This window comes from Stegastes partitus, unplaced genomic scaffold, assembly GCF_000690725.1.
Source record: "Stegastes partitus isolate 25-593 unplaced genomic scaffold, Stegastes_partitus-1.0.2 Scaffold877, whole genome shotgun sequence".
In the NCBI taxonomy this organism is placed as follows: domain Eukaryota; kingdom Metazoa; phylum Chordata; class Actinopteri; family Pomacentridae; genus Stegastes; species Stegastes partitus.
The window spans coordinates 161,174-175,180 of record NW_007578608.1 but is presented as its reverse complement, the minus strand read 5'-3'; the positions used below and the strand labels follow the sequence as shown (position 1 = coordinate 175,180).

The following is a 14,007-nucleotide window of genomic DNA, read 5'->3' as shown; positions in this document are numbered from 1 at the left end:
TATACAGTCTATGCAAAAAACATGAATCAACTGTGGTGTGGTGATCCTAGTTTTGCGCATTTATTGGGAAACATTATTCAGTGTATGTTCTTGTGGATTTGGTGGCTGCAAGTGTTTTTCAGGCTGGGAGAGGTCTCACTCACTGTCTTCCACACCTGAGGCTGGATAAAGCCTGCCTCCACCTGTGCTCCAGCGCCAGTGGATTATCCTCCCTGGTGCGGTAACAGGCCAGCCAGTTTGTTTAGGAAATTTGTGCTTTGAGAAACTCTCTTTGTCTAACTTCTACCTTTGTCTGCATTTGCTACCAGAACCTCTCCGACGGACCGACGTATTCCCCGGCCCAGCTTCTGCAGCCGAGCTCCAGCCTCAGGCGTTCTGCCTCCCTGTCCCTCATGGAACCTCTCCAGGATTTCCCTCCCTCACTCAGCTCCCCTTACGTGCTTCCCGGTGTCCCCTGTTCCCTGCAGCCAGAATAAACCCCTCTTTTCCATCCACCTAACCCTCTGTTGCTTTTTTTGCATCCCTATCCCATGAAACCCTGACATGTGGTTCACTTATCTGGACAGTGCCAACTTTAATGCTTTACTGTTATTGCATGATTTCCAAAAACTATATCAATGTTAAAATGATGACTTGTGGACTGTGGTCAGGGCTCATATCAGTAGATGCAGCTTACTGAGTGTGTCCCTGGAAGCCAGTGAATGTCTCATGCAGAGCTTAGAATAAAGTTTATAGTGAACTCAGCCATTCTACTGAGTTAAAGTATATTTATTTAAATGTGAGTTCTAAAATTTGTGGGTCTAATTTAACTATACAGAAGTTACATTATATGTAAGTATTCCAGTTTAAAAACATTGAACCACTTTGTACTGTTCTTTTTCTTTAAGATATAGTGTCTCAATGATACTGAGCCAGCTCTCAGTTCAACATTTGATTCCTCCTCAGCAATGCTCATATCACTGAAGCAAAACACACACACACACACACACACTCTCACACACACACTCACACACGCACGCACACACACGCAAGGTAGCTCGGTGGTTTGCACCTTTGCCTTGTAGCAAGAAGGTCACCGGTTTGCGTCCCAGTTAGGACACCTTGGATCTTTCTGCGTGGAGTTTGTATGTTCTCCCCGTGCAGTGTGGGTTCTCTCTGAGTTCTCTGGCTTCCTCCCACACTCTAAAAACATGTTGAGGTTAATTGGTGATTCTAAATCGTCCATAGGTGTGAATGTGAGTGTGCTTGGTTGTCTGTCTCTAAGTGTAGCCCTGTGATAGACTGGTGACCTGTCCAGGGTGTCCCCTGCCTTCACCCTGAGTCGGCTGGGATAGACTCCAGCCCCCCAGGGACCCTAGTGAGGATTTGCCTTGAGCCTTGAGCTTTTCAGCTGTTTGGAATTTGGGACTATGATCTCTCACAGTGGTCTTGAGGAGACTTGTCATGTCACCCCATCGCCAAAATCCAAACCTACTGGAGAACTTTTGAAAGAACATTTTGTTTTTGAAATACTGAGCTTCATATTCTCTCTTGGTGTTGTGACATATCACACTGGCTACCAGCCTATTAATCTCAGTGATAGCGCTGTCTGACTCTCAGTTCAAAGTGCTCTTTAACCAGGCCAGCCGCCAGTCAAGCTTAGAACATTTTTTACACTATCTCTCTAAACAGTCCCAGTAATAGATAAGAGCTAAATGATGTGTTCAGCCTCACTCCACCATGTGAAGAGAGAGAGGTGATCAGGTGGCTGTTGACCTAATCAAGCGTCATGTTTTGAACATCAAAAAGATAAACATGAATAAGGGACTGCTGTGCCATTTTACACAGCTGTAGTTTAGATAAGTCTTTATGAGGCAGGAAGAGCCTCTGCAGCAGTCAGTGATAACACAAGATGTTTTGTTCTCTCCTAAACGAACTGACCCAAGGGCTTTATTAGCTCGTCATTACGAAACAGTTCTGAATACTACTAAACGATATCAATCATTCCGCGTTCTCATTGTCACTCCCACATGCACAAATGTGAATTATGTAACTATGTTATCAATATAAAGATAACTAGCGTATCTCCATTGCATTATCAGACATGTAGCAATATTTACTAACAACAATGCTTTTCAATGGTCTTGTTCAATGCTCCGCAGCTTTTGACAATCTAAGACAGATAAAGTAATCTTAGTGTTTGCTTGAAATTATACACTTCAGCTATTTTATTCACTATAGATTATTATGTGTAGAGCCAGTCATCATACCTGAAATTATCTACATGCCCTTGAACAGTCCAGATTCCATTAATCTCATTGGATAAAGAGCTGCAGGTAGAAAGCTCATGAAAGAAATTGGTCACATTTTCGGAAATGTGCTTATTCACGTTCTTTGAGAGATGTGAGAGTATCAATGTCAATCTAATGTCTGTGCCTAAAGCATGAAACTAGAGACCTGAGGATATTAGCTTAGCCTAACTTACCTTTACACATTGTATGGTGTTTGGTAATTAGTCCATCAACATGTACAGAACGCTTTGTACAGAAACCTGAATGCACGCTCACTGACTATCAAGCCAAAGTTCTTACATTACAGCAGGATATATTTTACTGCCGGGGGAAAGCTGTGCTAAAAAAAACTAAACTAAACAAAAGAAACAAAGATTTCAGGAAATCTGAAAAGCTTTGTGGTTGATCTGTCTGGCTTGAATCATGGGTAGACATAGATAAGAATTGCCACAAAAACTGGGTGCAGGAAGATCAGTGGCAAACTAAAAGGGAGTTGAAATACACCTCCAGCAATCAACAAGAGCTACATACTGTATACATCTAAACAGGGAAAGTTTAGTCTCATTTAGTGTCAGAAAGTCATGGAAAAGATTATTAGACCACCCTTGTTCTCTTCAATTATTTGTTCATTTTAATGCCTTATATAACATTTGTTTGGACAAATGTAATGATAACAACAAAAACAGCTCATAAGAGTTTAATTTAAGAGCTGATATTGAGACATTTTCCACAGTTTTGTTGATAATAACCAATAACCAATAGCTATGGCATTGTACTGCCAAAAACAGTGCATTTAGACATTCTGTGTTTTCTTTTCTGTCTGTTTTAGTCACATGATGCACAGGAGTTAGCACTTGATTACATAACCATTGTTTTTGATGACTGCAGCCATGAGTCTTGGAATGCTCTCCACCACCTTCTGACATCGTTCTGTTGTCACAGCAGTCCATTCCTGTTGCACAAATTCAAACTAATTTGCTTTGTTTTTGGACTTGTGGTTCTCCATTTTGCATTTGGTGATTTTCCACAGATTTTCAATTGGATTTAGATCTGGTGACAGTTTGGTTTGTAGGTTTCTCCAGGTTTCCTCCTAACCAGTAAGCTGGCTGAAGTGGGCATCAACTGAAAATGGTATCCATCACTAAAGAGAACCTTCGCCCAACCATCAACAGTTCAATCATTGTGATCCCCAGCAAAGAGTAACTGGGCTTTCCTCTGCCTTTTGTTGGTGAAGGGCTTCTTCAGACCAGCTTCAAGAAGTTGGTTTCCAACTGTCCTTGCTGAACAAGTCACATTTCTCGAAGTGCTCACTCATTTTTAAGTTCCCTGGAGGTCTGACAACGATTCCTGACACAGGAACAGATGAGTGCACGGTCATCTTGTGGGGTAGAAAGATGTTTCTTTCTTTGCTAGCAATTTGGTAGCACCATGTTGGGCTTCCTTTTTGTTCGTGTATGTGTAATGAATGGTTGTTTGGGAGATCTTCTGTTTTTTTCACTACCTGTCTCTCACTGATGCCACTTTCCAGCAGTGCAAAAATGGCTGCCTTTGTGGCTTCACATAATTCTTTCGTTATAGGCATTATGTGAGAGCCAACAACTTTGGAGTTGTGCTACAGCATGAATGTAAGCAGGAAACCACTGTAGGCCTTGTGCATGTGCAGGTCTGTTTATGACATGAAATGGCCTCTTATATACCCTGGGAATACAATTGACCTTAAGCATGTCAAATAGGACATAAAGCAGTATGTAATCAGGTGCATTTTTTGTCATGTTCATTGTATTCTTCAGATAATATACCTTTAGTGGTACCAGGAATTAAAATGAAGAAGAACTTGAAGAAAACAAGAACAAGAGTAGTCCTTTTTCCATAACTATATATATATATATATATATGTGTGTGTGTGTGTGTGTGTCATGGTAGAGACTGCAATCTGGTAGAGATTGAGAGATTGCCAGTCTCTACCAGTAGAATCTCCAGTTCTATTGATTCTGAAGATTGCTAGAGATTGCGATTGGTATTGCAAATCTTGTGTACAAAAACAAAAACACAAAGTGACTATATTAACAAAATAACCATTTTATTCAGGTATCACTGTATGCAAAGCTACTAATACTGATAAAGTCCTTTATTTTTTTACAAATACTGAAAAAGTTGTGAGACAGTTAAATGTATCATTATACTATCATTTTACTGTCTTCTTGTCATTAGAATCAGAATCAGATTTATTGTCATTGCACATGTCACAAGTACAGAGCAACAAAATTACCATGATTTTTGAATTTTTGAATTTCCCTTCTGGGATAAATAAAGTATTTTTCATTTCATTTCATTTCATGATTTGGTATGTGTAAAAAGTTACGTGAAAAATGAAAACCTTTTCACCAAATGGATTAGAAGCTGCAGGAACAGAGCTCTCAGTGTCCACGGTCAAGTGTGTTTTACATTGGCTTGGGCTGAGAGGCTGCCATGCAAGAAGAAGGCCTTTCCTCTAACAGCAGCAACTTATGGCTCGACTGAAGTTTGCTGGACAAAAAAAAAAAGGTCTTCTGGCGGAATCTTCTGTGATCAGATAAAACAAAAATTTAACTTTCAGTCACAACAAGAACAAATGTGTTTGGAGCAGACAAGGTGAGGCCCCTTAACCCCAAGACCACCATGCTTACCATCAAGCATGCTGGTGGAAGTGTTACGCTCAGGGGCTGTTTTGCTGCCTGTGGAACTGGTGCTTTACACAAAGTAAATAGAATAATGAAGAAGGAGGATTACCTACATTCTTAAGAGAAACCTACAATCATCAGACAGAAGGTTGGGTCACAACAAGACAATAACCTCAAACACAGAGGCTGAATGCAGTTTTTAGCCTGGCCTTCCCAAAGTCCTGACTGAAACCCCAACAGGCTGCTGAAGACACAAGTCAGTTTCCAAAAGCCAACACAGTTAATAGAACTGCACCAATTCTGTCAAGAGGTGTCATAATCTGGTCCTGTGTGCCTGATTAGAGGAACTGGAGACAGCTGTGGATCAGCTCACCTGCTCACAATCAAATCACCATAAAACCCTGTTCATTCCACTACACACTGCCAGATCATTGACATTCATACACAGCAGTTCCCATTCTGTCACCTGCTTGCCTCACCCAGTTGCTGCCGCCTCGACACCCTGCATCAGTGGCATACCCGCTACCCCGATCCTGTCCGCAGACAGCCTTCTCCTGCTGCTGGTCCCTGATCTGTTTCTAGCCTGCATTTCCCCGAGCCAGCCTTCCCCTTTAGTTTGGTCCCAAGTCCCATCAGGCTTAGTTTGTTATTAATAGTTTCCCCTAGGTTTTCCGTCTGCTGTTAGTTTGGCGTTTTTCTTAGGTTTTTGTAGTTTTGCCCCCTTTTTTTTGTATTAGGTCTGGTTTACCCTGTTCTGTTTCCCCCTCAGTGTAGTTTCCTCTTTCTGTATTGGTTTTCAGTTTCGTTACTTTGTTTAATAAAGCCTTCCAAACCCTCAACTGTCTGGTCTGTGTCTGCGCCTGGGTTCTCAGAGCCCACGTAACAAGAGGAGAGGTCGAAGGTACGAACAGAAGTTTGTGAACACCAGAAGCACCGAACTGAGATGAAAATGACCAAGGAAGCCAAAGGATCCACTGCTAAGTATTGATAGGCTAGTGTTCACTAACACATTTGTCATATCAAAATTATACCAGTGTTGTGTTTGTAGCTAAAAACCAGATTTGTTTCCTACTACTTTATGGCTTATTTAAAAAGATGTGCTCATCTCCTCTTTTATTCTGATGCATGCCTGATGTTTTATACTCTTGCACCCCTTCTTCTTAGAGAATGCCTGGTCCACCCAGACAGTGGCAGGGCAGGTAGGACTGGAGCATCTACTAGAAGTACCTCAATTCAGTAAGACATCTTTTGGTCAATCTGCTTCTCAGTTAAAGCAGTGAAAGTGAAATTTGCATACACGTCAGAGTTTCAGGAAGCTTTACAATGTTTAAAACGAGCCTGAATGTTTGACTTAGGTCAGCGCAAATTTGTCAGGACCAATGATTGCCCTTTATTGTTTTTACTGGTTTTCTTTATTATCTCACCTTGACGGACTGTTAGATTTTGCAATGTTTAATGTAGTGTTCTGTGGTTGTTCTTTCTTTCTGTACCTACACAGGGACAACATATGCAAATTCGCTGCTACTTAAGTCTGGTCAACTTCTTTTAATTGTGCGCTGTCTCTGCAAAATAAGCTAGTGCACTAATTTGCTTTTCATTATGTTGAGATGTGGTGATGTGTTGAACTGCATTAGCTTTTAGTGACCATCAGCTGGAGTGAACAGCACGGAACTGTTTGAGCCCAACTAATGTCATGAGACATATGTCGAAATATGCTGGTTTTTTTTTTTTACTCTGTTTCTATACCATATATTGCAGCTTATCACAATCTGTCAGTACTTATCTTGTTCCTTTTTGTATCTACAACATACCTAATGAGTCAGTACTGCCCACCCCCCTTTGGCTTTTCTGCAGTGAGCTGATGTATATATTGAGCTGGAAAACTCATCCACATTGGTTCCATCCGAGATCCCAAGGTAAGCTTGCTCTGGGAATTCAGTAGTTCATTTCTTCTGAGAAAGTTTCTTCTGAAGTTATTATTTTTCTTAGAAATTAAATTTGGTTAGTGTATTTACAGTGCTTCTTGTAAGTTTGTAAAAAGTGCTGTACGGGGGTTTAGGGCTAGATTGGAAAGTCAAAACGTGAACGTCATTATCATAATGTATGTTGTTGCTGCTAATATGTCCTGCTGAAACAATGAGTAACAGCTTCGTTCCAGTAGAATAGGGTATAGAATAGAAGGAGTTAGTGTTGAACCAACTTAAAATAGTTTTATAGGTCATCCGCTTTCAGTTCAAAATAATTTCAACCAAGTAATGCATTTGAACATGAGACCATATTCTATTCACTTTATTTGTCTTTGTTTTGTTTTTCTTGAAAAAGTTCTTTAATTCTTCTGGAAAAAAAGCTGAAAGACTGAGCTTTGAAATCGTCATGACCAAGCTCGTTATTCTCACAGGTAAACTCTCTTCACATGGTAGTGCTTTACATTTCTATAATGCTTCATTAGCATGACACATTAATCCACATATAGATTCTGATGCTATACATTCCAAGTGTAAAGCATTCATTATTAATGTTGTCCTCTCTTTAGGCTTGTGCCTGGTGATGTGCCAGCTGGGTAAGCTACTCTTTCAAGTTTATACTGTCAGTGACTGAGCTGAAAAATACTGATTAAACACAGTGCTGACACTCTTTTTCTAATCTCCAGCAACTGCATCTCAGATGGTGTGCTACTTCACCAACTGGTCCCAGTACAGACCTGGGGCTGGGAAATACATGCCCCAAAATGTAGATCCCTTCATGTGCACCCATTTGATTTATGCTTTCTCCATCATCAACAACAAAAATGAGTTGGTTACCTATGAATGGAATGATGAGACCCTGTACAAGACCTTCAACGGTCTGAAGAGCAAGTAAGAACCTCTATTTCTGTTCTTCTATTGCTGTGTCTAACAGTCTCCTCTGTCTCTTCTGTGTCTATTTGAAAAAATCAACAGTTTGTTGTTGTTGTTGTTTTCTTTTCTTTTGACCTATTCCTTTTTGACCTATTGGCCCTTTCACCTATTAGCTATATAAATATACTGTATATTAAGCAAGCATTTGCAAACTCAAATATTCGTTACTATGCAAATTATAAAACCACATCATTGATTTAAAAGGAACCCTGGTCTGAAGACGTTACTTGCTGTTGGTGGATGGAACTTCGGCTCAGCTCAGTGAGTACAGATTGAAACTGGTCCATTTTTTAAATACTTCAAACATAGAATGAAAGGATAATATAGATGACATTTTAGGATAATGATACGAAGTCCTACTGAATGTTAAACAAATTTCCTCAGGTTCTCCATCATGGTGTCCACTCCTGCTAACCGACAGAAGTTCATCCAGTCTAGCATCAAATTCCTGAGAACTCATGGATTTGATGGTCTTGATCTTGACTGGGAGTACCCTGGATCCCGTGGAAGTCCTCCAGTGGATAAGCAGAGGTTCAGTCTGCTATGCAAGGTGATCAGGGATTCTTTAGCCATGGGGAAAAGACGTAGTCAATTGATACCAATATCATTTAGGAGATGTCTTATCGATTATCATCATTTGCAGGAACTTGCTGAAGCCTATGCAGCTGAGGCCAAGACAACCGGCAAGCCTCAGCTCATGCTAACTGCTGCAGTGTCTGCTGGAAAGGGAACCATCGATGCTGGATATGAGATTGCTGAGATTGCCAAGTATGGCTGATATTTTTATTAAACGCTGATATTCTAAGTCAGTCTCTTTTTTTTGCTTATAGGTTGTGTCAGTCGTCACCTCGACTTTAATCAAAATTTTATATAATTAACAGGCATCTGGACTTCATCAATGTGATGACCTATGATTTCCATGGAGCTTGGGAACGCTTCACAGGACACAACAGTCCTCTGTATCGTGGCTCACATGACTCTGGAGACCTCATTTACTTCAACACTGTAAGTAGACAGTGAAGACTGTAAGAAAATTAAATTTAAAGGTACATTTTTTATTTATTTTTACAAAAATCTTACTTCACTTTTTTATAAACTTCCTTAGGACTTTGCTATGAAGTACTGGAGAGACAAGGGAACCCCAGCGGAGAAGCTGAGGCTGGGATTTGCTACTTATGGTCGTACCTTCCGTCTGACATCATCAAACACTGGTGTTGGAGCCCCAGCTAGCGGCGCTGCATCAGCAGGTCCATACACTCGTGAAGCTGGATTCTGGTCCTACTATGAGGTAAAGTCTCAGCAAGGTGACGTGCATACTGACACAAGATGTAGAATGGCTTGGACCATAGAACATATCAGTGACATTTCATTGTTCTGGTGTTTCAGGTCTGCACTTTCCTGAAAGGTGCCACCATTCAGTGGATTGATGACCAGCAAGTTCCCTATGCCAGCAAGAACAATGAGTGGGTGGGATTCGACAGCAGGGAGAGCTATGAGATCAAGGTAGGCGGGATATCAACAAATAGGATTTAAGAATGGGTAGGTGGTCTGCAGAGTAGTATTCAAGTGATATAATTCATTCTTCGTTACTTTGTGGATGACTCATGTAGGTCCAGTACATGAAGGACATGAAGTATGGTGGAGCCTTTGTGTGGGCCTTGGACCTGGATGACTTCAAAGGGGAGTTCTGTGGAGAGGGAATCCATCCTCTGCTGTCCCATCTGCGTAAACTCATTGATGCCGGTAAGTCTTGCTCCTAATCTTTTTAAAAAACCAATACATTCCCAGCTTGTCAAGGTAAGATTGGAATAATGAAATAACCAGAGTGACACTCTTTAAAACTGTATAAACTGTAAACTTCTACATCAAGCTTGTATCTTCCATTTCACACAGAGATGCCACCTGTTCCAGCGACTACAACCAAGAGACCTGCTGTTACTACCACAGCACCAGCAACCACCAAACCTGTTATTACCACCAAACCTGTTATTACCACTGCAGCACCAGTCTTCACAACCACACCTAAACCTAGTGGTACCACCGTTGCTCCATCCACTAAGACCACTATCCCCATTCCAGGAAGAGGTTTCTGCAAAGACAAGCCCGATGGCATGTACGCCAACGTGGATGACCCCACAAGCTTCTACATTTGTGCAGGTGGCCGGACCTACCCAAGGAAATGTGGAGCTGGCACCGTCTTCGAAGACAGCTGCAAATGCTGTGTATGGCCCTAATTGCTAACTACAGGGTGACTATCAATCCCTTATGCATCAGTACTGCCTGTACAACTTAATGCCTGAAAAAACAGATGTCTTTCTGTGCTTTTTAACTTCAAAGGTGATGTAGTGTTGTTCAGAAATCCAACTTGTAAAATAAAAATGAAAAGTAAATTTGAAAAAAATGGTGTGTTTCTTGATTTTAAAAAAATGACAGATTGTCATTTTCTTCAACAAATAATTAGACAAAAACATTTTTTCTTACCCTATACATTTTATAATGCTGTATATGCAGAATTCAGTCACAAGAATAAATGCTGATATCAGTGCAGATAATAATTCTGCATGCTGTTCTTTGGTGTTCAAACTAGAATTAGTCAGCTTCTCCTAGTTTGGAAATGTAACTGTAGCAAGACTTCCCCCACCTCATTGGGCGTTGCCATTCTGAGCATTTTGAGGTAGTCTAACTTAAGCTGGCATAAAATGTTGAAAAACTGGCTCAGTTTTCCAGTTTGCAAGGTAAATACAACTGATTACCTCTTTTTGTGTGCTCTCAGGTACTGATACATTATATACTGAGTGGTTATTCAGTTGTCTCTCATATTTCAGGAATACCTCACTATTGCCTGTACACATGATAGCACGGTTAAGTGGCAAGAAAAAGCATTGGCGTTAGTGAAAGGCGAGGAAGAAGATGCATGCTTGCTGGCTACCATGTAGATCAGTGGTACAGGCTACCAAGAAATTCAAAACTTAGCTCTGTCAATATTTAATGAGAATAAACATTTTTTTTTTTTATAGGTCTTTAGCATGTGTTTTCCTGTAAAATGTTGGATGTATTTACATTTTACAAATACCTTTCGATGCCCCTTTTTTGAGATAATAAAAAAATGAAAACAAAAAAGCAAATGCACATACTCTTATTCAGCCATCATTCTCTTCTCTTCCAGATTAAAGGTTAGTATTATAGTGCAATATCAGTCACAGTGGGACTTTTCCCCCCCATTGTTCTCATTACTATTTTTGCCTGAAGACATTTGCATTTATTTTCAGGCAGATGATAGGGGTGTGTCAGCACCAACACCTCGGTGTGGGTGTAGCACTGCATAATGTTTTTGCCAGTGGCGATTGTGACAGCATATCTCCTCCTGGCTCCTGCCAAAATGTGTTACATCATATTTGGTATTCCTTATCACCATATCACACATGCCCTTTTGCATTTCATGAACAACTTGGAACCAGAAATTGGTTAGTGATAAGACAATAAAATAATAATTACATAATTGGTGCAGAGAGATTCGAAGCATGTGAAGAATGCATTCTGGGCGTCTGGAAGCATGGCATGGCTGCTGGTCAGTGGTGTGCTGCCCTTGTAGTTGGTTATGGCCTTCATACCTCTCCACATGCTGCATGAATCGTTGGTCTTGAAGTGGCCCTCAATGCGCTGCTGGTACTTGGCTTCTCTGATGACCCTCTTCAGTTCTCTGTGGGGATGACTGTAGGCTAGCCTGTCTCCTGACCTAAAGGCAGCATCCCATGCCCTGAGCAGAGACTGCACATCACTGTCCAGCAATGACTTCTGGTTGGGGAACACTCTGATGGTCTTGGTGATTGACACATTTTCAGTGCAGAGGGCTATGTAAGCTAGAACAGAGGACCTGTACTCATCTAAGTGTGTGTTCTGTTCAAAAACAGTTCTGTATAACCATTACATGTCACTAACTCTGTGTTTCCCCCGAAGTCCTGCACTTGTTCTCTTTGAGGACAACTCTGGATCTGGAGCTTCACGTCTCTGCAGCTTCTGACCTCACCAATCCCCAAAATATTTATTGTTCTGTTTGTATTGTTTGTCTGTTCTCCATGTGTGCATAACACTTGTTGTGCATTCGTACTATCCATCCATCCATTATCTATACACCGCTTAATCCTCATTAGGGTTGCGGGGGGGCTGGAGTCTATCCCAGCTGACTTAGGGTGAAGGCAGAGGACACCAGTCGCCAGTCTATCACAGGGCTACACTTAGAGACAGACACCTACGGACAATTTAGAATCACCAATTAACCTCAACATGTTTTTAGACTGTGTGGGAGGAAGCTGGAGAACCCGGAGAGAACCCACGCTGCACAGGGAGAACATGCAAACTCCACGCAGAAAGATTCCGGTGCCCCCACCGGGACGCAAACCGGCAACCTACTTGCTGCGAGGCAACAGCGCTACCAACTGCGCCACCCTGCAGCCCGCATTCGTACTATTTAAATTAAATTGAATTGATTTAATTTGAATTGAATTGAGATACTTTTTTGTGGGAAGGATCTCTTTTCAAACACATAACTTACTAAAGGGGCACAGAGAGTGAGAGTGTTTGCCTCGGCCAGTAGTCCACTCTTCTATGATACGCAAATCTGCAAAGTCCTAAGCTCTTCCTCTCCTATAATTTGCATGAAAATCAGCCCAACAGCAAACAGTACAGAAAATGTAGCTTCTTTGGCAAACTGGGCCTGCAGTTTTATTCAGCAACACCAGGAGTTGTTGCACCTGCATGACAACAGGCTCTGCTTTCAGATGAACTGCTGACTGCACCGTATATGGTGAGAGAGAGAAAGTTTTCTGGGTCAAGTGATTTACACGTACAGCCACAGTGAGAGTGTAATAGCATGCTGCTTTACATCATATCCACGAGGAAAGAACATTTCTGTCATCAATCCCTCTACATCCTCCCTTATTGTCCTTACACAGTTGCATTTACTGCGAAACAGCTCATCGTTTTAATGGGCACCAATTTAATCAAACATGCAACCAATTCTGGCGTTTTAGATTTTACTCCATAATGCTCATGGCAAAGTAAAAAGATTTTTATATGTGGTAGTCACAGAGTCCTAAAGTGCCCATATGTTTTTATTAGTTTCTGTTTTACCTTGACACGCTTGTTTACATGTGCAGGTTAAAGTTTCCACATTAGCATTAGTAACTACTTTAACCCTTTTAAAAGTCTCAAAGTGAAACAGAATCTTTATTGTCCCTCTGGTAATTAGAAATACCTGCAACTAAATGTGTTGTCTCGGCCACTGGGTGATGGTTTGACAGCTGATCAAACAAAGCTGCTTCATCACTACGGGCCTTTGTAACTTTAGATTGTAATTTGTCAAAACCTTAGAGTAAAAGTTGCATTTGATAAATTAATTGGATAGATTATTAATAATGGCTTGTTTAAATGTGTATATGAAATTAGTAGATTGATCTGTAATTACATAGTCACATATAAATGGCAAATCCTGAACAAAATCTATTTAAAATAATTGGACAAAGCATGTTATTGTGATAAATATTTCATATTTTCACTCCATGGATTGCAGTAGTTTGATGTGATATTGGTTGATCACTAGCTGCTGCATATCCCCACATCATAGCATTGTAAATTTACAGGTCACTCCAGGAGCAAGCAGCCGACTGTGAAACATCTTGATGGTCAATGGTCATGGCCAGTGTTCACCAAGGAAGAGAGATAATGTAATCAAAGCTGTTAACCTAGAAGATGAGCGTGTCAAGTCATCTCAACTTGTGTGATAATGCCTCTCAGTTTATGTGCATCTGTTGTAACAACTATCGTGTAGTGTGCCAAAGCATATTTGGGATCACACATTGTAGTGCACACCTTCTATCGTGAGTCATGTCTTATGCTTTAAGACTTTAGCACCAAATGAAGGAATAGAATATTCATATTGGAACTTTACACTGGCAACGTTATCTAAAATACAGCCTAATGTTTATTGGTCTGATGTCCAGCTCTGACTCACTGTGCTGTTTTCCTGTTTTGCAGCATTTCATTCTACATTTTTATTGATGGTATATGATATGTCCATTAAAATTACAGCCTGCTGTGAAGTTTCGCACTGAGTAAATTATTATCTACATATGGTTTTACATGATCTTATCAAAACAGGCTCTAATAATCTTTAACCCCAAT

The 14,007-nt window shown here is 40.7% G+C and overlaps 1 protein-coding gene across 1 annotated transcript; it reads left to right on the top strand.

Annotated features, from left to right (window-relative positions):
* The first annotated feature begins 7,303 nt into the window (after window positions 1-7,303).
* LOC103365808 (acidic mammalian chitinase-like) lies at window positions 7,304-10,061 on the top strand. Its single transcript, XM_008293355.1, has 12 exons — window positions 7,304-7,328; window positions 7,464-7,490; window positions 7,581-7,785; window positions 8,032-8,088; window positions 8,212-8,377; window positions 8,471-8,595; window positions 8,709-8,832; window positions 8,933-9,115; window positions 9,214-9,330; window positions 9,438-9,570; window positions 9,721-9,789; window positions 9,880-10,061. Exons 1-12 carry the CDS (start codon window positions 7,304-7,306, stop codon window positions 10,059-10,061), a joined length of 1,413 nt encoding a protein of 470 aa, XP_008291577.1.
* Window positions 10,062-14,007: the final 3,946 nt, after the last annotated feature.